Source organism: Syngnathus acus, chromosome 1, assembly GCF_901709675.1.
Source record: "Syngnathus acus chromosome 1, fSynAcu1.2, whole genome shotgun sequence".
NCBI classification, from domain to species: domain Eukaryota; kingdom Metazoa; phylum Chordata; class Actinopteri; order Syngnathiformes; family Syngnathidae; genus Syngnathus; species Syngnathus acus.
In genome coordinates, this window is record NC_051087.1 from 15,997,840 (window position 1) to 16,021,279 (window position 23,440).

Sequence of the window (23,440 nt, forward strand, 5' to 3'; positions counted from 1 at the left end):
TCATTCTGTCTCTCCTTAGCTCTCCTTGCTTCAGGCTGCTGATGAAGTGATGACTGCACTATTCATTTAAAATGACAACACAAAAATAGATTCATCCGCAATACTTGCCAAGAATACCGACTTGAAAAAAAAAAGACTGTAGAGGACAAAATAATGCCCTCTGTCCATAAAACTCCAACATGAAATTTTGTCATTATTAGTTGACGATATGGGATTGTTGAACAAAGTTTTCCCAAAATGTAACACGACTTACATTTTAAAGAAATTGCTGGACTTTATTTTATTAATGTATTTCCTGTTATTTCTCACATAGGGAGTTATACTCTAATTGGTGGCGGTGTTTGTTAAAGGAGTTTGGTTGGGGTTCTTTATTTGCATTTTATACATTTTTCGTAGTGTGGCCATGCATTAAACAATATCTAGACTGTTCAGAGATTTTTTGTAGATATTATGATAATCTCCATGATGGGCAGTTTTAAATAATATGTATATTATAGGTCAGTCAAAGTGTAATTTAAAATAACAAATGGAGAGTTATGTAAGTCTGTATCTTGCTGAGCAACGAATGCATGCAAATGTAGTGAACTTTGCGCTTCATCAGGGTTCGTGCAAGGTTACAAACATGTACACAATACGTTTTACTGATTTCAAACAATTATTTCTTGTCCCAAGAAGTAACAAATCGATTGTAACAGTAGCAGGTTTTTGCCAAACAATCCTATGCATTTGTAAGCAGGCATGAGACATGTTGCCAAAGTTCTTTTTTATTCGCCAATGCAAGAGACCAAGTAATCATGGTTCCAAAATATGTCAGCCCATTTGTGTTAAGCATTCACTAGCATTTGCAGCTCAGTTAAACATCACTACTCATTCTCCACATAGATCACCATACCAGGGGAAACCAAGCACAAATGATGATGAGGAGTACCCCCTTTTATACGATGCCTGTTTAGATGAGTTTAAGGAGACAGATAGCAAAAGAAACATGGTGAAGCAATTCATGAAAGAAAATTTCATGAATGAATTACCTGCACCAGCCTGTAAGTTACAATAGCTTTTGTGCTAATTTTGATGAGTTACACTTTTCCATCTTTGATGCTGGACAGGAGAAAACTGAATGCTGGGAAACGTGTGCGCACCTTTTCATTAGGTTGGGTCCATATATTCGCCTGCTACTCCAGGAGTTGGCAAATGGTCCCAAACGTTTCCAAACAGTGCCATAGTAGAGGCAAAGAATTGCAAATCTTTGTAACACAGTACTGTCCCAAATGGCCGCTGATAATTGCAATCTGGTTTTTGTAAAGACTTTCTCGAACATTTGCGCGTTGTCTCTAAGCATTGCTAAATGTTGCGCAATGTTGCTCAACACTGGTTTTCATCAGCATTTGTCAGAAAAGGTGGCAAATACAACATTCACGTTATGGCCCACGATACCATTTTAATGTCCAATGCAGTGGTTCTTAACCTTGTTGGAGGTACCAAACTCTGCCAGTTTAATATGCGCATTCACCGAACCCCTCTTTAGTGAAAAGAAAAATATATTTTTTTAAATACAAGACATAGATGTTTTTTACAGATGCACATAATGAGCCGTGCATGAACATCACCTTGTTCAAAGAACAAAGCCAACACAATGCATGAACTCACAACACTGACTGTTGCCTTTGTGAGACCAGTTCAGATATGCGTCATCACAGATTTACACGATAAATCAATGTATTTGGACCTCCGCAGTGGAGGCTCTGCCGAACCCCTGAGACCGACTCACCGAACCCTTAGGGTTCGATCGAACCCAGGTTAAAAACCACTGGTCCAATGCAAAGCAGAAAGAAAACTCCACCCATTGTACGCATAGGTGTAGTTTTCTTTCTTTTGGTGTTTTGGTAGATCGGCGCCGATTAAAGGGGTCTTTGTGCCAATGTGGGAGGGGACACAGTCGATTTGTAGGCCATCAAATGGAAGCTGCTAATGCTTCAATACTTTTAAATTCAGCGCAGGCAAGTTGCGCGAGTCCACATGGAGGAAGGACTCACTGGAGTCCATCGATGAAATTGGTGCGCTCAAAGTAAATTTAAAAGGAAGTGCAAGATCTCTACTAGAGGATGATGTAGAGTTGGCTGCTGTGGAGTGGGCACTTGGAGACCGCTTTCCACCCCGACCGTGTGTCCGTATTTGACAACCACGATCTATAAAAGGGGGCCATTAATTGAAAAACTGCATTGTGCTGAATGCTTTAAAAGACAAGAACATGATTGTTTGCTTGAGGAAAAAAAAGTAGAAGGAGTCTGTTTTGTTAGTAGAGTAAAAGTGATTAATCATGCTTACCTATGTCTGAAATCTTTGTTTCTAATTACAGTGCAAGCAAAGGAGAGAAGAGAGGAAACAGAAGTTAGAGAAAATGTAGTCATCGCTTGGTATCACTCACTGAGCAGACACATATGGATATTAAACACTTAACAGCACTATTAAGTGTGAAGTGTAAAGCTTAAATGTGAAGAATCCATATTTTTCCTTTATTGGGAAAATAGGCAAATGTATAATCAATTTGTATCGTTCTAAATTGGAATATAAGCACTACAAAGTAAAAGTTGAATGTAAAAAGAATAGAAGAGAAAGACGTGCAAAAATTGTTGAGATAATTTTGAAAAAAATCGCTAATTTTATATAGTATACCAAAGACAAAAAGCACAGATAAAAGATTCTAGACAAGCTTCAATCGTAATGTTGAATAGTATGAACTTGTGATGGAAGAATAGTCTTTAGAAAATTTCAACCAGTAACACTAGAACATGAACAAATGTTAACTTTTACACCAGCTACAATGAATACAAAAAGTCTACACATATGTAAGTTATTTTTTCCCCAGTGTCTTTTTCGGTTCATCTCATTATTAGTGACTTAAAATTTTAAAACTACACTACGGGGGTCACTGGGAAACAGTAACTTATTGGGGTGTTGCTGTGAATGAACACAGTGACACAGATTTACACATGAACATTAAAACGTGTAAATACTTTTTATAGCTATTGTGACCACACAACCTTGGATACGATATCTTGTGAAAACTGGTATTCTTGTACCGTATTTTCCACACTATTAGGCGCACTTAAAAACTTGAAATTTACTCAAAAAACCACAGTGCGCCTTATAATGCAGAGCGCCTTATATATGGATAAATTGATGAATTTGTTGATACATACTGGTTGTACACAGCGCTCTGCCAAAATGTTTCAGTACGTTTTAGTACGACTAGTCTACTACAAGGTCGCATCGCTTCCCAGCATTACGGCCACCATGGTCAGGGGGCGTCACTGAACAGCTGTTGTACCCACGAGGCTATTTCATTTCAAAATAGGCTGTTCCGTTAATGTTTTCGAGTACGTTTACGGCTCAATATGCAACGGAATCGTAAATAAGCAGCACCAATGTGTTAAAACAGTCTTTAGTCAGTTCCGATTACTTTTATGGGAGAGTTTGAGAAACGTGATTGTTTATTTCATTTCAAAATAGGCTGCTCTGTTAATGTTTCGAGTAAATTTACGGATTGATATGGAGGGGAAACATAAGTAAGCAGTACCAATATGTTAGATCGAACTTTAGTCGGTTCTGATCACTTTTATAGGAGATAGTTTGAGAAACGCGATTGTTTACTGAGAGCTCATTGGTTAATGGCTAGTGGATGCATACCGCAACCCTCGTCAACCTCAGTTTGTTGCAGTATAGCTTCTATTTTATGCGTCTTTTAATCCGGTGCGCCCTATATATGAAATAATTTCTCAAATAAAAAATTCAATGAGGGTGCGCCTTATAATGCAGTGCGCCTTATGGAGCGAAAAATACGGTATTTAAAAAGAACATTATGCTGATTTGATGTCTATTGTTAGGTCAAATCATCTCAACTCTGACTTGTGTGCACTAACATGGAACCGGTGTGAGATTGGAAGCTATTTTTTTACCTGAGCTCCATCACACTGGTAACATTTCCAGAGGGGAAGATCCTCCTGATGTAGTTGAAGTCTCCAACATACACACTGCCATCAGCTCCACATGCCAAAGCAAGGGGTGCCAATAGCTTATTACCCTCTGCTTGCCCATTGCAGCTCGGGCAAGAAATGCTACGGCGGCGTCCATTTCCTATGAGAAAACATTGGTATTAGGGGTGAAATGAGTGCTCAAGTAATATGATTACCTTGATTAAAAAAGGATGCTTGAGGGTTTTTTCCACCTCAGGTACAAGTTTATTTGGCATGCACTGTCATGAAGGCAAGTAAAGTTAGACACTGCGAGGAGGATAACTTCAAAATAAACCTTACCATATAATACATGGACAAAAGTTTGGTTTGCTTGCTTTTATTTCGAAGTTGTTTTAGCCACAGTGTGGTGGCATGGCGGCTGACTTTACTCGTCTTACCAACAGTATTTGGGACCAATTTGTATTGCAAATAAAAACTGTTGCCATGAGTATCAATACAGATTCATTCTGAAATCATGTTCAATCACGAACCAAATATGCTAAAAAATAACTCTAATTAGGCTAGGCTAGGCTCTGGAAGGTAGGTGAGTGCCAAAGAAGCCCTCCAAATTGAAGATGGATGCCTCAACAAGACAGTCTAGTTAAAGAACAGTCATGATCTGATATGTAGTGAAATATTTAAATTAAAAAATCTGAGTAAATTGGGGGACACTGCAGTATCTCATGGCCTTCTCAGACTAAATGACTTGTTCACGACGGTCGCGCTGTCAGACAAAGCATAGTTCTGTGTGGTGGACCAGGCGACATGTCACACTACTTGTCAGTCACCGAGCAGATCCAGCCTGATCATCACATTCTTCCATTACGATTCAGTCCATTGGAGGCAGGACAATCAGCTTTCAGTCAAGTCGGAATGGACGCATTATGTGCATTTTTTTATGCCAAGAAAATGCACATGTACAAAATAAACTATTGACCCATTCCTGGAAGCTGGAGAGAGGGCAGTGTGTTTTCTTGCTTGCAATAACATTAATGATGAGACAGACAATGATATTGTGAATAGTGTCTCTTTTTTAGCTTGCTCCCACACATATGTATATACAGTACACGGGAACTAACTGACTATGGCTTTTAAGCTTCACCAACTGAAGGTTTTAATACACTATAAGACTGCTGAGAAATTCTCATTCACATTTAACCGTATGCAAGCATTACAGGCAGTATGGACTGTCTATTTTCCAAAAAGAACTTGAGGTAACAAATCTGTTGAGTGACACCACGTTTGCTCATCAGCTCCTCGTTGCGGACATTGCAGCCACAGCTCAACAAATCTTTCCACCATAACGTAGCTCCACCGGAGACCAGTAAAATACTGTCCCTTCGTTTTTTGGCCAGTTTATAAATTGATTCTTTTGTTCAGACAAATAAAAAAAATTGTTGTTACCTGCTGACAGTTTCGACTGTAACTCCAGTCTTCCTCAGAGCCGTCTACGGCAACAAAAACTTTTATTTGTCTGAACAAAAGAGTCGGTTAATAATCATTACGGGGGACATGATGAATCTCATCGAACTAATTTTGGCCATTTTGTTTGTTGTCAATCTTTCACCATAAGTAGGAAGCACTGTTTTCCCATTGGTCAATGCTCAAGAACCAATCAAAGGACAACGTAGTACATGCCACACTGCGACAAGATGAACAAACAATCTGAAATGCCACACTTTTGTCATTGTGATTGTGAAGTGTCCCAAGCACCATCCGAATAATCGCTGAGTATGTCACTTTACACGGGCAACAAACCGCAGAGACAACTCAAAATCAGCTATGACAAAGTATGAGTGTCCACAACATGTCTGTTGGCTCATTATCGGGCTACATTAGTGTCGTCTGACGTCAGCATTACCTGAACTCCAGCGAAATAATTAAGTCTATTCAATTTTGCCATGAAAAGGAAGAAGTCTCATTGATTTTTCTTTCTTACAGCTTCAGGCTCATAGTAAGATGGAAGGCGCAAAACTTCCCAGACACACACACACACACGTATGCACACTCGCACGCACGCTCGCACGCTCGCACGCTCGCACGCACGCACGCACGCACGCACGCACGCACGCACGCACGCACGCACGCACGCACGCACGCACGCACGCACGCACGCACTCACACACACACACACACACACACACACACACACACACACACACACACACACACACACACACACACACACACACACACATACAAACAGACATACATAAATGCACAGACAAATGCGAAAAAACCCAAACGCATATACTAAACAAATAACTGTACATTGCATTCATACACACACAGTGTACTACCAATTGGTGGTGATTAAAGCCATTTTCCCCCAAAAGGAGACTCCCAGCCCATACATAATTTGTTATTGTAGTAGAAGTAAACACACAAGCACTTTCTTACCCATAATGCTGCTAATGACTGGAGGTTGCTGGGAAACAAATATGTTCTCACCATTGCCTTTGTACAGGATACCTAGAGTAAAAGCATAATACATTAGAAAGAACACAGAGAAAGCAATGGCTTAATTTACAATAAATGGCGTTTGTATGTGTTTTTGTGTGTGTGTGTGTGTGTGTAAAATTTGGAAAGAAATCAGGACTTTAAAAATATTTTCTAAATTTCAGTGACGGCTCTGTCACAATAATGCGATCAGCGCGGTGTAGTTGCGCGGTCGGCGACGCGCTACGGTTGCGCGTTTGGCGGTGCGCTGCAGTTGCGCGATCGGCCAAAAATGCGCAAATGAAAAAATGCTTAAAAACGGCTTTTTTTTTTTTTTTTTTGCTTGGAACGGATCATTTTTTGTTCCATTATTTGGAATGGGAAAACATGATTCTGAATTTGAACGATTCACTTCTCGAACAGCCTTCTGGAACGGACTGTGGTCGAAAACCGAGGCTCCACTGTGTATATATACACTGCTCAAAAAAATTAAAGGATTCCATCAGCAGGACCGATATCTGCTACTTTGTGCAAGGAGGAGCAAGTTGAGCACTGCCCGAGCCCTACAGAATGACCTCCTGCAGGCTACTGGTGTGAATGTCTCTGCCCAAACAGTCAGAAACAGACTTCACGAGAGTGGCCTCAGGGCACGACGTCCTGTAGTGTGCCCTGTGCTCATTGCTCAGCACCGTGGAGCTCGATTGGCATTTACCATAGAACACCAGAATTGGCAAGTCCGCCACTGGCGCCCTGTGCTTTTCACAGAAGAGAGCAGGTTTACCCTGAGCACCTGTGATAGACGTGAAAGGGTCTGGAGAAGCCAAGCAGAGCGCTATGCTGCCTGCAACATCATTCAGCATGACCGGTTTGGTGATGGGTCAGTGATGGTCTGGGGAGGCATTTCAATGGAGGGACGAACAGACCTCTACAGGCTAGAGAACGGCAGTCTGACTGCCATTAGGTATCAGGATGAAATCCTTGCACCCATGGTCAGACCCTACGCTGGTGCAGTAGGTCCTGGGTTCCTCCTGATCCACAACAATGAGAGAGTATGCAGACAGTATCTGGAGGATGAAGGAATTGACACAATTGAATGGCCCTCACGATCACCTGATCTAAACCCGATAGAACACCTCTGGGACATAATGTTTCGGTCCATCAGACGCCGCCAGGTTGCTCCTCAGACTTTACAGGAGCTTGCTGATGCCCTTAGATAGATCTGGGAGGACATCCCACAAGACACCATCCGTCGTCTCATTAGGAGCATGCCGTGACGTTGTCAAGCATGCATACAAGCTCGTGGGGGCCACACAAGATATTGAAAAGAATTTTGAGTTGCAGAAATTGAATTTAGGCAAAATGGACGAGCCTGCCACATCATTTTTTCACTTTGATTTTTGGGATGTCTATATACTGAGCCCTCTGTAGGCTGAAAACTTTTATTTCCATCAAAAGATGTGGCATCCTTTTGTTCCTGAGACATTAAACTGTCCATATCAGTATAGATATCCAACTTTTTTTTTTTCACCATTGAAACCTGATGTGTTTTCAAAGTGTTCCTTTAATTTTTTTGAGCAGTCAAACCTCGGTTTTCGAACGTCCCGGTTCTGGAACAAATCGGAATTCGAACGAAAAATTCGAGATTTTTTTGCTTCGGTTGTCGAACAAATATTCGGAGGTCGAACCTCACGAAATGAGCCGAGAGGACCCGAGAAAATGCGCAAATGAAAAAATGCTTAAAAAAGGCGTTTTTTTTTTTAGTCTTGGAACGGATTAATTTTTTTTCCATTATTTGTAATGGGAAAAATAGATTCGGAGTTCTAACGATTCACTTCTCGAACCGCCTTCTGGAACGTATTGTGGTCAAAAACGGAGGTTTGACTGTGTATATATATATTTATATACGTATACGTATATATATATATCCATCCATCCATCCATCCATCCATCCATCCATCCATCCATCCATCCATCCATCCATCCATCCATTTTCTGAACCGCCTAGTCCCCACAGGGGTCGCGGGTGTGCTGGAGCCTATCCCAGCCGTCAACGGGCAGTAGGCGGGGGACACCCTGAACCGGTTGCCAACCAATCGCAGGGCACACAGAGACAAACAACCCTTTGCACTCGCACTCACACCTAAGGACAATTTATATATCAGGACTGCAGAAAAGATCATTGGAATCAACCTCCCATCTATCCAAGACTTGTACCTGTCCAGGACCAGGAAACGTGCAACGAACATATCTACAGACCCTTCTCACCCAGGTTGCAGTCTGTTTGAACTACTCCCCTCCGGACGGCGTTATAGAGCTCGGTACGCCAAAACCAGCAGACACAGAGACAGCTTCTTCCCCCAGGCTGTTGCTCTGATGAACTCACACCACTCTTAGAGTCTCAGAGTCATTACTGTGCAATAACATCCTGCTCTTCACACCTTTTTTGAATTTGTCTACACTGTTTTTGCCATTTTTCACATGTCCTGAGTGTTGTTAGTCACCTAAATGTTGAACAGAGGATGTGTTTTACCGAAGTCAAATTCCTTGTTTGGCACGCTCAAACATGGCGAATAAAAAACTCTTGAATCTTGAATCTTGAATATATATATTTTTTTATGTATATATATATATATATATATATATAAATATATACGTATATATATATTTTATATACACGCACGCACACACACACACACGCACACGCACACGCACACACACACACACACACACACACACACACACACACACACACACACACACACACACACACACACATTTTGGGTCCGGCAAAAATGATCTAACATATTTGTAGGTTTGTAGGTTTAATAAAAAACAAAGAAATTAAATTAATAAATGTTTCTTTTTTTGGTCGAAAAATACATATAATGCCATTTTGTTTTGGTTTGTTTCATTTCATTTTATTTTCGTTTCGTTTTCGAATAATATTTTGTTTCATTTCAATTGTTAACATGAATTGGACCGGTGAGCATCGCGCTTTCATTGTGGAAATGTTTATCAAGAATTAATCTGTAACTGCAACAAAACTAGCGTTCCGTTTACGCTTCAGACTTGGTAGACATGACCCCGTTCCTGGCAGCGGTAAGACCAAAATAACGTTGTTCAAAAACGAAACGAAAATGAAATGAAACGAAACAAAATGGCATTATATTATATACTAATTTTAGCTGGTGCGGCTTATAGTCCAGAAATTACTGTACCTTAGACTAAAGATGCGGGATTTTAGTTGTGGTGAGATGTTTGCATCTTTTATTTCTTTTCCTCCTTCCATATATTCTACTCCCCTATCTTTATTACTGCTATCCTTCCTGTCTGCTCAATTTTTTATTTAGTGACTTTGTCTCGTGGTCTTGATATCCAGCATCTAACATTACGCCTAATCCCACAGGTTCACTGCTTTACACTTCCCTCTACTCTCTTCTCTTTCATCTCTCCTTCCATTAGGAGGTGTTGATTGATCAACATAGGCACAGCGCTGACAGGTTGCACCCATGCTGTGCTCCACAATGACATCAACTACTCGACTCACTACAAAAAAGGCACAGGCGTGTGTGTGTGTGTGTGCGCATGGATGTGCTCGCATGCGTGTGTGTGTGTGTGTGTGTTTGTGCGTGTGTGTACGTGCGGCGAGCATGTGTGTGGGAAAGATAGATGAGGAACTACAGCAATGTTCAAGGAGAGAAAAACTCTCCAGCTGTGTTAAGTGATGGCAGTGCAGTTTTCACTGCACTCTGAGTAAATGTTTTTATATATGAGTGCATTTGACCTTGGTCTCAAAGTCCCAATCTAAAAATCCAAATTCAAACGCAAACACAGTGAACTGGGTGACAAGGTGTTAAAAGCCCCTGAGGACAAGTGGTGTGAGAGGGATAAATAGGAACATGATGGATGAAGTGACAGAAAGAGGCAGCATATAACACTGAGTACCGTATTTTTCGGACTATAAGTCGCGGTTTTTTTCATAGTTTGGGTGGGGGAGCGACTTATACTGAGGAGCGATTTATATGTGATTTTTTTCACAAATTTTCAAAATAAAAAAAAAATAAAAAAAGTGAAACCGCGATAGACGAACCGCGATGTAGCAAGGGATAACTGTAGTTTGAACTGCAAGTGACGTCAGCGGCGCAGCGCGGCTGTTGTTTACACAAAGGATTCGATCACGGGATGACGAAGATAACGAAGGGCCCCACATACTACCGGCATCATTAGCGGCTTTACAAACGTAAGTGACACGGAGGACGAAGAGTTTGAAGGATTTAATGATTTGGAGTGACACAGAAGGTTTGAAAAACTATTATGGCTTTTACGCACGCCCGGTCCTACTCTACGGAGCTCTCTTTCACCTTCGTGGATGGAAGTCGGGGGCCGGCGCTCGGCCGGGTGGCTCTCCGGGGACGGTGGATGGGGCTCGGACATGGCTTTTACGCACGCCCGGTCCTATTCTATGGAGCTCTCTTCCACCTCCGTGGCTGGAAGTGGCACCTCCGGGGATGGAGGTCCACGCTGCCACACGCCTGGAAGTCGACGCCGGTGCTTGGGGCCGTGTGGCGGTGAACTATTTATGTTATAGTTATTTGATATATTTTATTTCGTGTAGCAACTTGTATATGTTTTTATCGTTACAGTTCAGTAGTTGTTGGGTCGTTGAACTCTTATTTTGTTAAATAAAGAGCCGTTTACCAAACCCACGTCTTTGCTGGTATTTTGTTAACGCTACAATATAGCTATATACTAGAACTGTGGAATAACAACGAGGCTGACGTCAGCGGCACACGCGCGGCGTTGTTGACAAAGGACGAGGAATTTGATCGATGTATTTAATGATTTGGAGTGACACAGATGGTTTGATATTGTTGTTTATGTGATAGTTATTTGATATATACTTTATATATCGTTATATGTGTCTGTGGAATATTTAGAATATTTAGACGTCAGCGGCGCGGCGCATACGCGGCATCGTTTCCATAAAGGATGATCGATGGATTTAATAAATTGGAGTGACACAGATAGTTTGATAAATGTGTTATTTATGTACCGTATTTTTCAGACTAAAAGTTGCTCTGGAATATAGGTCGCATTAGCCATAAAATGCACAATAACGTGAAAAAAAACATATATAAGTCGCTCCGGAGTACGTCACATTTTGGGGGAAATTTATTCGACAAAATCCAACACCAAGAACAGACATGAACGAGCAACAACAGGCTAAACAATAGGTATGCTAACGTGACATAAACACAAACGAAGAGCTGAGAACGAGCCTGACGTAACATTCAGAGTTATTCAAATAACTATTACATAAATAACACGTTTATAAAACCATCTGTGTCACTCCAATTCATTAAATCCATTGATCGTCCTTTATGTCAACAATGCCGGCCGGGTGCGCACCGCTGACGGCGCTTGCACTTCAAAATATTCCACAGGCCCATATAACGATATATAAATTATATATCAAATAACTATTATATAAGCAATAATATTATCAAACCATCTGTGTCACTCCAAATCATTAAATCCATCGATCAAATTCCTCGTCCTTTGTCAACAACGCCACTGACGTCAGCCTCGTCGTTATTCCACAGATCTAGTATATAGCTATATTGTAGCGTTAACAAAGTACAAGGAAAGACGTGGGTTTGGTAAACGGCTCTTTATTTAACAAAACAAGAGTTCAACGAGCCAACAACTACTGAACTGTAACGATAAAAACATATAGAAGTTGCTACACGAAATAAAATATATCAAATAACTTTAACATAAATAGTTCACCGCCACACGGCCCCAAGCACCGGCATCGACTTCCAGGCGTGTGACGGCGTGGACTTCCAACCCCGGAGGTGGCACTTCCAGCCACGGAAGTGGAAGAGAGCTCCATAGAATAGGACCGGCCGTGCGTAAAAGCCATGTCCGAGCCCCATCCACCGTCCCCGGACAGCCACCCGGCCGAGCGCCGGCCCTGACTTCCATCCAAGGGGGTTAAAGAGAGCCCCGTAGAGTAGGACCGGGCGTGCGTAAAAGCCATGTCCGAGCCCCATCCACCGTCCCCGGACAGCCACCCGGCTGAGCGCCGGCCCCCGACTTCCATCCACGGAGGTGAAAGAGCTCTCCGTAGAGTAGGACCGGGCGTGGGTAAAAGCCTCAATAGTTTTTCAAACCTTCTGTGTCACTCCAAATCATTAAATCCTTCAAACTCTTCGTCCTCCGTGTCACTTACAAACAAAGCCGCTAATGATGCCGGTAGTACGTGGGGCCCTTCGTCATCTTCGTCATCCCGTGATCAATCTTTGTCCTTATTGTAAACAACCGCCGCGCCGCGCTGCTGACGTCACTTGAAATTCAAATTACAGTAATCCCTTGCTACATCGCGGTTTGTTTATCGCGGTTTCACTTTTTTTATTTTTTTTTTATTTTGAAAATTTGTGAAAAAATTCAGGTATAAGTCGTTCCTCAGTATAAGTCGTCCCCACACCCAAACTATGAAAAAAAAGGCGACTTATAGTCCGAAGAATACGGTAATAGTTGCTTGAATAACTCTGAATGTTACGTCAGGCCTGTTCTCAGCTCTTCGTTTGTGTTCATGTCACGTTAGCATACCTATTGTTTAGCCTGTTGTTGCTCATTCATGTCTGTTCATGGTGTTGGATTGTGTCGAATAAATTTCCCCCAAAATGCGACTTATACTCCGGAGCGACTCATATATGTTTTTTTTCACTTTATTGTGCATTTTAAGGCTAATGCGACGTATATTCCAGAGCAACTTTTAGTCTGAAAAATACGGTACATAACACATTTATCAAACTATCTGTGTCACTCCAATTTATTAAATCCATCGATCATCCTTTATGGAAACGATGCCGCGTATGCGCCGCGCCGCTGACGTCTAAATATTCTAAATATTCCACAGACCCATATAACGATATATAAAGTATATATCAAATAACTATCACATAAACAACAATATCAAACCATCTGTGTCACTCCAAATCATTAAATACATCGATCAAATTCCTCGTCCTTTGTCAACAACGCCGCGCGTGTGCCGCTGACGTCAGCCTCGTTGTTATTCCACAGTTCTAGTAAAATACGGTACTCAAATATAAACCGTGAAGGGCTGGAAAGGGTAATAATTTGGCAAGATTCCAATCATAGTGTAATTTTCAGTCAAAACAAGTATTACAAATTAAATGTTATTTACATTTCTACATAAATTAAAATAACTCATTGAGGAAAACAAGATATGACTCCTGTCATGAATATCAAACAAACATTTGAAGGGGTAAAGAACATTACTATTTTATACAAATACACACCAAATGAATAAATGCTTAAGACACCAAAATTATACAAATTGAGATATTCCCTCACATAGACTTTGGGATTGTCTCTACAAGCTGTCTGTTTATCATTTGCATGGAGACAAGCTCCTGTATAGATGTGCTGACACAACTGAAACACAAATAAAGAAAAACCTTTTTCAATTTGGTGCGCTCAAGCCTCATATAGGCAATGAATTGGCTGGTCCACTGTGCACTGAGCGTGCCTTGCACCATACTGCTATTGAGAATGCCCATGCTCTGATCTTGAAAATAGTTTGAACGGTTTGAGGGTCACAAAGAAGCGGCTGGCAGGCTGAACACAAAGACTTGATAGACACATTCTTTAAAATAGGGACTAATTTCTTCTGCAAACACAAAAAGAGGGCTGTCTGACAAAATTACATGAAGTGAGTTTCCATTTTTGCTTTTTTTTTCTAAAAGGTGATCAAAGTGACAGAATCCATCCTTCCAACCATTTTCCTTACCACCTTTCCCAACTGGAGTCACGGGTGTGCTGGAGCCTCTCGCAGCAGTCAACGAGGCATCAGCGGGGGACATTCTGAACTGGTCATCAGGCAATGTCAAAGACACAACCATCCGCACTCACACTTACGGGCAATTTGGAATACTCAATCAACCCACCATGCGTGTTTTGCAATGTGGGAGTAAACCGGAGCACCTGGTGGAAACCGACAGGCACGGGCAGTCCCCGATCATGTCCATGTTGTCATAGTTTCTGTCCGTGTGTCTGTGTGCTTGCCCCTCCCCTCCTGTGTGCTCGCCCCTCCCCTCCTGTGTGCCCATGATCAGTGTGATCATTCTCACCTGCCTCTCATTACCTGTCTCGTATTTAAGTCCTGTCTGCGTGTCACTCCCCGGTCGGATCATTGTTGTTGTGTTAATGTCATGATGTCTTTTGTCTCACGTCTCTGTTCAGTTTCTGTTGTTGGTTTTGTTAGTAAGTTAGTCTGTCTGCCGAGTCTGTTAGTTTGTGTTCTCCAGTAAACCCTGGTCCAAGCTGCACTTGGTCACCCTGCTCCAAGCTGCACTTGGTCGCCCTGCTCCATTTCGATTCGTGACAAGAACATGCACACAGGAAGGGCCGGAGGTGGAATCGAACGCGCAATCTCTGCACTGTAAGCGGACGTGCTAACCAGTGCGCCAAAGGTAGAATATGCACACAGGGAGGGCCGGAGGTGGAATCGAACCTGCAACCTCTGCACTGTAAGCGGACGTGCTAACCAGTGCTCCACTGTGCCGCTGAAGTTAAATGAATGTTTTTAAATGGGCATAATGCCTACACGATCATGTCATCAAATGGTTATTTAAGTTTTATATGATAGAATTATGATTAGATTATGATAGAATTGGAATCTTTATTATCAGTAGTTATATTCTTTTCATAGCATCAAAGAAACGTTCGTAGTTAGTGCCCCTTACAATTCCTGTTTTGTGTGTTTGTGCCTGTCTGATTTAAGTTCTTGCTGAGCCTGCAGATAGAATTGTATATTAAAATGTTGAACTCAGTTTTTAACGGCGTATCACATGACCAGGTAAGTAGCCACAAGGTGGCATAAATTTCCCGGTAAAATCATTTCAAAGCAGATGTCCCGCATTTGGAATGGTAAAGGTTTGTACGATCAGTTATGAGGGTTTATAATGGGGACGTTTGCCTCTTGATTTTTTTTCCTAAATATGAATGAAAGTTACATGGAATTGTGTTTTTCCCCTTTGGCTACAGAGTGATGTGCTAGCCAGATAGCAACTGTCAAACCACATTGTTTCAGCAAGTTTAATTTCAGCAAATGTGACAAACTGGCAGCGCTTGCTATTATTAATCATTTTGTTTCCACCACAAAGAGACTCCTTGAGGATGTCTTTAATTGATTCCTTATTTGAGTAGAGTGATTCATGCTGAGACAATGACGCTTTTGATTACATTTGATTTTCAGCACATCGTGAGGCTGCATTTTATCTAAGATGTTAAATAAGATGTAAATCAATTAAATACTTGGACCCTCCATTGGGGTGTTCTTTATGACCAAAGCACATAACTGACTCTCAATAATACAAGCTACTTTCTTGACCGGAACAAAGAAGGCAATAGAATAGGTGATGGATAAGACAATCACAAGCAGACCTATAAAAGCTTAGTTCGTAGGCGCGTAACGATTTATCTATTTATAATACATGTATTGATGTGTCAGCCCTGCGATCCAGCTGTATCGATCTGCGCTGAACTAGTACAGCGATGCAGGCCACATATCGAAACAACATCATTTTTATGCTATTGATTGACTGAATCGCTGTAAATGTAAGTTTGAACGTTATTTTGAAAAATCCAGTCGGCGCCTAGGATTTATTTCAAGCACATAATATGGATCATGGAGGCGAGAAAAAGGAGATTTTTAAGACCAAACAATGTGTTTGTTTTGTGTAGAAACATTTGGGATTTTACAAGAAAGAATCTTGACTGGTGTATAGACTTTGCAAATGCTGAGTGAAATATAACGGAAACACGACAATTTGTCGACACATCTTGACCAGAGCCAAGACAACATAAACGGCAATGTTACAAGAGACAAATCTGTTAGGGTTTACAGATTATTTTGATCGTATGATTATGTTGGAATGTAGACTAGAATTATTAACTTTGTTTAAACCTTTTACTTTTCCTTGACTCTGAAAAGTTTAACCATTCAGTTGTTGAAACTTTCCAAATGGTGTGGAAACATTCTTGCTTAGTTAGTCATCTAAAATGCTCCACTAGTTTCTGTTTCCACAACCTTGTAAAACAATGAGCTGGGACCCTCCGCACTGATTAACCAGTTGCTGAGGTGACCACCAAACATGTCCAATGTCACCCCCACCCTGCTTGTTCTCAATAAATATGCTCTTGCAAGAGGCCTAAGCCAGACCTCATTCGATCATCGCTGTACGCACAGCGACGAATGGTTCTCCATTTGCAAATGCAAAGGGCATACTGTCTCCCGTGTGGTTCTTGCAAAAATAAGTTAGTGAGCACCACTCTAACAAAACCTACAAAATATATGTGAACCTGCTGCTTTTTTGTATCTCGTTAGGGCAGCAGAGTGTTGATTTACTATGAGAGATCATGTGACAGTCACACATTACAGTATTACAGTATAGGTGCCTGAAAATTAGATCCAGTCCAGTCAATCACACCAAAATTTCTCACTTGATTTTTCTTTCAATTAAATTAACCACTGACCTTTCAGTTTTACGGTGGAAAACAATGGAGTCTGCATTTCTCTGGTCTGGAGAAAGTTTGGGCTCATCAGCTCATTACACTTACATGGACACACTCATTCAAAGAAGTAAGGGACAGAATACATGTACAGTAGTTAGTGAGCTGTACACTAACCTGTTGTCTCCATTAGTGTGGTAGGACAGGCTGTGATGTTCCATAGGCAACAACAGCATTACAATGAAACGGTTATCACACCCTACCTATCCTAGGTCTAGTTTTTTTGCATCACCTGCATTGTCTGCAGCAATGAAGGAGAACCATTATGCAATGAAATGGTAGAATTGTATTATTGACACTGAGTATTCACTTCTAACCAGTGGATCGTTGTTTCTCTAAGGAGGATAAGTGGTATAGAAAATGTAAATTTTTGACAGAATTCTCAATAATTGAAACTACTGGGTCAAAAACAACCCAATATGGGATAACATTTGTACAAAACAAGCACTTTTTGTGCATAACAAACTAAAAAATTAGTTTGACCCAAATCAGAAGAAGAACGGTGTGTGGAAGTAGGGGAAGTGTGAGTGTGGCCAGGGCTGGACTGGAGCACATTATAATATTGGTAAATTGATTGCACACATATGTACATATCTACGCGCACGCACGCACGCACGTACGCACGCACGTACGCACGCAGGCACGCACACACACACCTACACAAACACACACAAACAAACGCGCACACACCCACCACACTGTTTCAATATCTCTCCTACGCTTCGTTGATTAAAGCCTCTGCAAAAACAATCAGTTTGACAACTGCTAGGATTAAAATTATTTTAAACTGCAATTAAATTCATCCTCTTATTACTGCATGCTAGATTAAACAGTTAATGATATTGAGTTTGGACTGGAAAGTAATTTAAGTTATTGTCACAGAACCTGTTGCCACTAAAATACAAATGAGCTCTAAAAACAGTCAAGCACTAAGGATTATTTGCTTTTTTAAATTAATTGATAATTCTTTTGACCCTGAAATGGAATTGTATTTTGCTGTATATGTACTACCACAATTACCCCACAAAAAGAAACAGACCACATAGAGGCAGCTAAGTAGGCAAAGGAGTGAATGACACAATGATGGGTACTGTGGTATCTCAGATGATTTGGAAAGGTTTCTGATGCCTTGCTCTTAGTCATGTCTTTCATCCTTGACCCTCCAATCCAAAATAACGTACCAAAAGACTGAACCACTGCTGCCCTAAATGTATGTGAATAAATGCATTTACTGTATGTAAATGTAGAGTCTGCACTATATGTGATGATTCATGTCCAGTGTTGATTCCAATCCAGCCTCCTACCGTTTTGTACATCCAAAATGTGATGTTTATCGAGAGTCCATCCTCCAATGTTGGAAGCATCCATCTCGTAGCCTTGTAAAACGGCCGTTCTCTTCTCCCACAGGATCAGGTCCAGGCAAGACTCATATTCGAACCCCACCGACACTAAGCGACAAAGCGAGTTCATGGTCAGTTATTCAGCTGCTTCATGGACCTTCCCGCCAAATAAATATTAGTACGATCCTGTCATTCAAAGAAAAGCAAACATCACTGGTTTATAACCACAGAGAGAGGGTTTTAACCTCTATCTTTCTGCTTTATCAACTGACTCCCACTGTTGCTTTTCCAAGGGTTTTCGACATACACACACACGCACGCACGCACACGCACACACACACACACACACACACACACACACACACACACACACACACACACACACACACACACACACACACACACACAGTTTGATAACTTCTGTTCTGAGCTGTCTGCCGTCACTACAACATTACAATGTCAAGGGGTGGGACATCTGACAAATCATTGTGCAAACTTATAAACACATACACACAAGCAGTATTAAACTTTCATGAAGATGCCAGCTACTTATTCTGCCATTTCGATTGTGTGAAAAGATTTGGTTTTAAAGTAGTTATTTCAGAGAAACAGATGGAGACAAAATGTTTTCAGATGGAGAAATTTTTTTTTCACATTAGCAATGTAACTGTATCATTATATTGCTCATTAAAATAAATAAATAAAACAAAAACAAAACAATGTTGTACTGCAATACCAACTATATCAGTATCACAATTGATAGGTCTCTCAGAAAATGCGAATGAAGCTACCACAAAAAACATGGGTTGTCCACCCCATCAAAGGGACATAACGAAAAATATTTCCCCACCCCCAGGGATCAATAAAGTTTCAATCAAAAAATAACCCTAAAAACAACAACATTGAAAATAAATCAGCAAACCCGTGAATCCACAGGAGCCAAGCTACGAATATGAGGGCCACGATAGTAAAGGAAACATATTCCCCCCACTCCCCCCAAAAAGATAAAAAAATATTCTTCCCTTGATTTTTTTTCATACATTTTTTTGGAGTGGGTGTTAATTGAGGGTGCACTCAAGAGCGTGGATGCGGGTCATATGCGATCCACCAGGTTCCAGTTGGCCATCGCTGATCTAGCTACTATGAATGGAAAAAAAAATATAATAATTTACAGAGAAACTTACCAACTGCCTCTGATAGTCCATAAACACGTTGGCCATAAGCATCTGTCTTGTCCCAAATGAAGGTGTAAGAAAGATTTGGCTGAGCTGGGAACCATTTTTGGAAGAGACGTCCCACCACAGCCACCATCAAATGAACCTGGAGCAAATAAGAATTGTATCTTTCCCTTAACATATCTTCATGAATATATTTCATATCTCACCTTCATCAGGTTAAAAGGTATAGATGACTGTGTCATGGTGACTTTGACGACTGGCTTATAACCTGCAGCTCTTGAACTTAGGTAGATCAGGTTGAGATAACTGCCAGGGATTGCGGTTTCTTCTTGTAAAACCTGTGGATCAGAATAAGATAAAAAAAAAAAAGAATCATTAGCACTATGATTGAATAGAACTCTAAAAACAGTTGAGTCAAACATTTGGGTCAAAAATGGATCAAGCCACAATTTGGGTGAATTTAACCAAACGTTCTAGTTTTCTTTGTACAAAACAACCCATTTTTTGTTTTGTCAACCCTTGTGGTTTTCTTTGAACAAAACAACCCATTTTTTGGGTTTGGTCAAATTGACCCAAGTAGTGGATCGTCATTTGGTCATTTTGACCCAAATTGGATTTTTTTTAACCCATCTGTTTTTAGAATGCAATTGATGATGATAGAACTTTATTCATCCCACAGCGGGGAAATTTATTTGTCACAGCAGCGCATACGAGTGCAAGAATACAAGTGCCAAATTTTCAACGAAAGGATAAATAACGGACAAGGACAAAGACAAGTGCCGCTAGTAGAGACGAAACACAATTATATCAGGTGCCACGCATGTTGTACAGTCTGACAGCAGAGGGAATGAAGGACCTGCGGAATCGTTCCTTCCTACACCGTGGGTGTAATAGTCTGCTGCTAAAGGAGATGCTCAGGGACCGCGCAATGTCATGGAGGAGGTGTTGTCCATGATGGATTTCAGCTTAATTAACGTCCTCCTCTCACCCACAACCTCAATGGAGCCCAGGGGACAGCTCAGGACAGAGCTCGCTCTCCTGACCATCTTATTCAGTTTCCCCCTGTCCCGGTCAGTACTGCCCCCACCCCAGTAGACCACAGCGTAGAGGATGGCTGAGGCCACCACAGAGTCATAGAAGGTTCTGAGGAGAGCCCTGCACACACTGAAGGACCTGAGTCTCCTCAGCAGGTGGAGGCGACTCTGGCCCTTCTTGTACAGGGCGTGGGTGTGATCAGTCCAGTCCAGTTTGTTATTAAGGCGAACACCCAGGAATTTTTAGTTCTCCACTACCTCAATGTCCAATCCCTGGATGTTCACCGGTGTGAAGTGGGGTGCTGTCCTCCCGAAGCTCACAATCATTTTCACAATTATCTTTCTAACCTTATTTTTATTGCTATCCCCTGTTGGCAAATAATTTTTAAATGTACGTGTTTTTTGTATAGTTCAACTATAACGTTATCATGAAAGTGATTATGATGGGAGTGTATAATAAATACAAATACCTTCACCTATTATGCACCCTAATTAGCTGGTGACCAGCCTAAGGTCTACCCTACTTCTTGCTCAGTTTGCTGGGATAGGCTCAAGCTTACTCATGCAGAAAATGGATGCTGTGATTGATAGATGGACGGACCATCATAATGTTAATTGGGCAGTCATTGGAGATGACTCAAAACTGGGAGAAGAATACTTGATGATCTACCACAGATTTAAAATAAATAGTGTGAGGCAACCAAGTTTTGTTCATTTTGATTGAAAACACGGTCAGGTGTGTTGGTAATGAAATATGGCTGCACTTGAAACATCCTTTCAAGTAATGTCTCCTAAACAGCGGGGAAGAGTCCTCATCTGTGCTACATCTTTGAAGACATGTTCAAGTACATATTTTATCAGGTGTACCTGCAGGTGAAGGACAAGCAGGAGGGCTGCTTTGATTTAGATCACGACACACACAGCATACCACCCTCCTTGACCTGTTGATGTTCACTGTGATTTTTTTTATTCATTAGTTTTAAATGGACTATATTTTAATTGTATACAGACACATGACTTCTATCATTTTGACTTTTCAAGACAAAGGTTATGCAAAATGATGAATGTTTAGTGCGCATATGTGCATTTGCATACAGTCTGGTTAAAACTTTGAATGTGTGCGTTTTACTGAGTGCAAGACCAACAGCATAAATTGAATGTGACCTAGTGTTGAACCAGAAGAAGGTGAGCAGTTGGCAGCCACATTAAAAGGAAAGAACTGTGATGTCAATAGTGGGACACCTCAGAGTTGGTGGAATGTTGGGGCAATGATCTAAAAATGCCACTGGGAAAGGGAGGAGCAATAAAAATGCTAATCAGCAAAAGCTCAACTGAAAGGGCTTTGGAATGGAGGGGCACTCTTTTGAGTCACATACAAGGGTAAATTCCAAAATGTGTCTGTCACACATACTGAATATCACCAAGAAAGATCAGACAGGATATCAGTATGTATTCATGTAAACACTGTTAATTCTAATGAATAGAAGGGACGTGTCTTTGTAAATTACTTTCATATAATGTATCTGAATTTCAAAGATATGTATTTTTCTTTCATCCCACGACCCTTGTGAGAATTGGCGCATGACTAAAACGTGTGGACCTCATGGTCTCAAAGTTGTCCTTCCTTGATCTATTTTGATTCCATTTGTTAGATATTTTTGTACTGCACTATTGCCTTTTCATTAGCCACACATTTAGTGTCTATTGCAGATCCATTACGTCTCCTTTTAGACAGGCCTTTTCACCCCTCTCCTCTCCTCTCCTCTCCTCTCCTCTAGTGCAGGGGTCCCCAACCCCCAGTCTATGGACCGGTACCGGTCCGTGGGTCACTTGGTACCAGGCTGCCAAGCCGCACAGAAAAAAAAAAAAAAAAAAATTTATCGACGATCAATTATCGTAATTTTCGGACTAAAAGTCACTCCGGAATATAGGTCGCATTCGCCATAAAATGCACAGTAACGTGAAAAAAAACATATATATGTCGCTCCGGAGTATAAGTCGCATTTTGGGGGGAAATTTATTCGACAAATTCCAACACCAAGAACAGACATGAACGAGCAACAACAGGCTAAACCAGGGGTGGGCAAACTACGGCCCGCGGGCCACATCCGGCCCACGGGACCGTTTAATCCGGCCCGCCAACCCTGAATTAATTGTATTATTAAACTTTTTTTTTTTGTCATTTTGCCTGCAATGACTGCGTTTCCCCAGTAGATGGGGAACCGCTTGCCTGCGCATTTACTACCGGAAGCCGTGTCAGAAAGCTCGGTGCACACTCACAAGTGCGTGTACGTACGTACTCAGTAGTACGGACATGGCGCACTCGCGCTCTATTTGTATCAGTCCCGAATTTAGAGCGTGGGCTGTGACGACAGCATTCTTGTAATTCGCTCGCTGAGCTTTCAGATACAGTTTTACGCTAAAGCCACCCACAAACCTTCCCCTGGAATCCTTCCATTAAAATGAGTGGCCCGAAGAAAAGAAGTGAGTGCCGAATGTTAAAAGAGTGGCCAATTTGGCTCGACGTACGCGACGTGACGTTCAGCCACATCAACCCGTCACAGATCGAGGTAAACGGATCTCTCCTAAGAATTGCCACAACAAATTTTACTCCAGACTATGATGCACTAGCAAAAAAGGGAGACCAACAACACTGTTCCCACTGAAAATGACGGGGAGGCTCTCAAGTTTGTTGTAAAAAAATGCATTTTGAATATGATTTGTACACATAGCAGGGATTGAAACTAGCGACCATTCTCATTTTCAAACAATGCAGGATGCTCAAGGACATTGATGCACCACCTGTTTGCGACTAATCTTAACCTGTAAAG

The 23,440-nt window shown here is 41.3% G+C and overlaps 1 protein-coding gene across 17 annotated transcripts in view; it reads right to left on the reverse strand.

Moving 5' to 3' along the window:
• tenm3 (teneurin transmembrane protein 3) overlaps positions 1-23,440 on the reverse strand; it is a 408,252-nt gene that overhangs the window by 77,838 nt on the left and 306,974 nt on the right. For 14 of the 17 annotated variants that reach the window (XM_037253940.1, XM_037253950.1, XM_037254006.1 and 11 more), the window contains 6 exons: positions 19,782-19,913; positions 19,582-19,717; positions 18,362-18,505; positions 6,414-6,485; positions 3,957-4,134; positions 2,326-2,346 (listed from right to left, as the gene is read on the reverse strand). In XM_037253940.1, coding sequence (XP_037109835.1) covers positions 2,326-2,346; positions 3,957-4,134; positions 6,414-6,485; positions 18,362-18,505; positions 19,582-19,717; positions 19,782-19,913 — 683 coding nt within the window. The remainder of the gene's footprint in view (positions 1-2,325; positions 2,347-3,956; positions 4,135-6,413; positions 6,486-18,361; positions 18,506-19,581; positions 19,718-19,781; positions 19,914-23,440) is intronic. The other 3 variants (XM_037253974.1, XM_037253965.1, XM_037253990.1) reach the window with 1 other exon arrangement.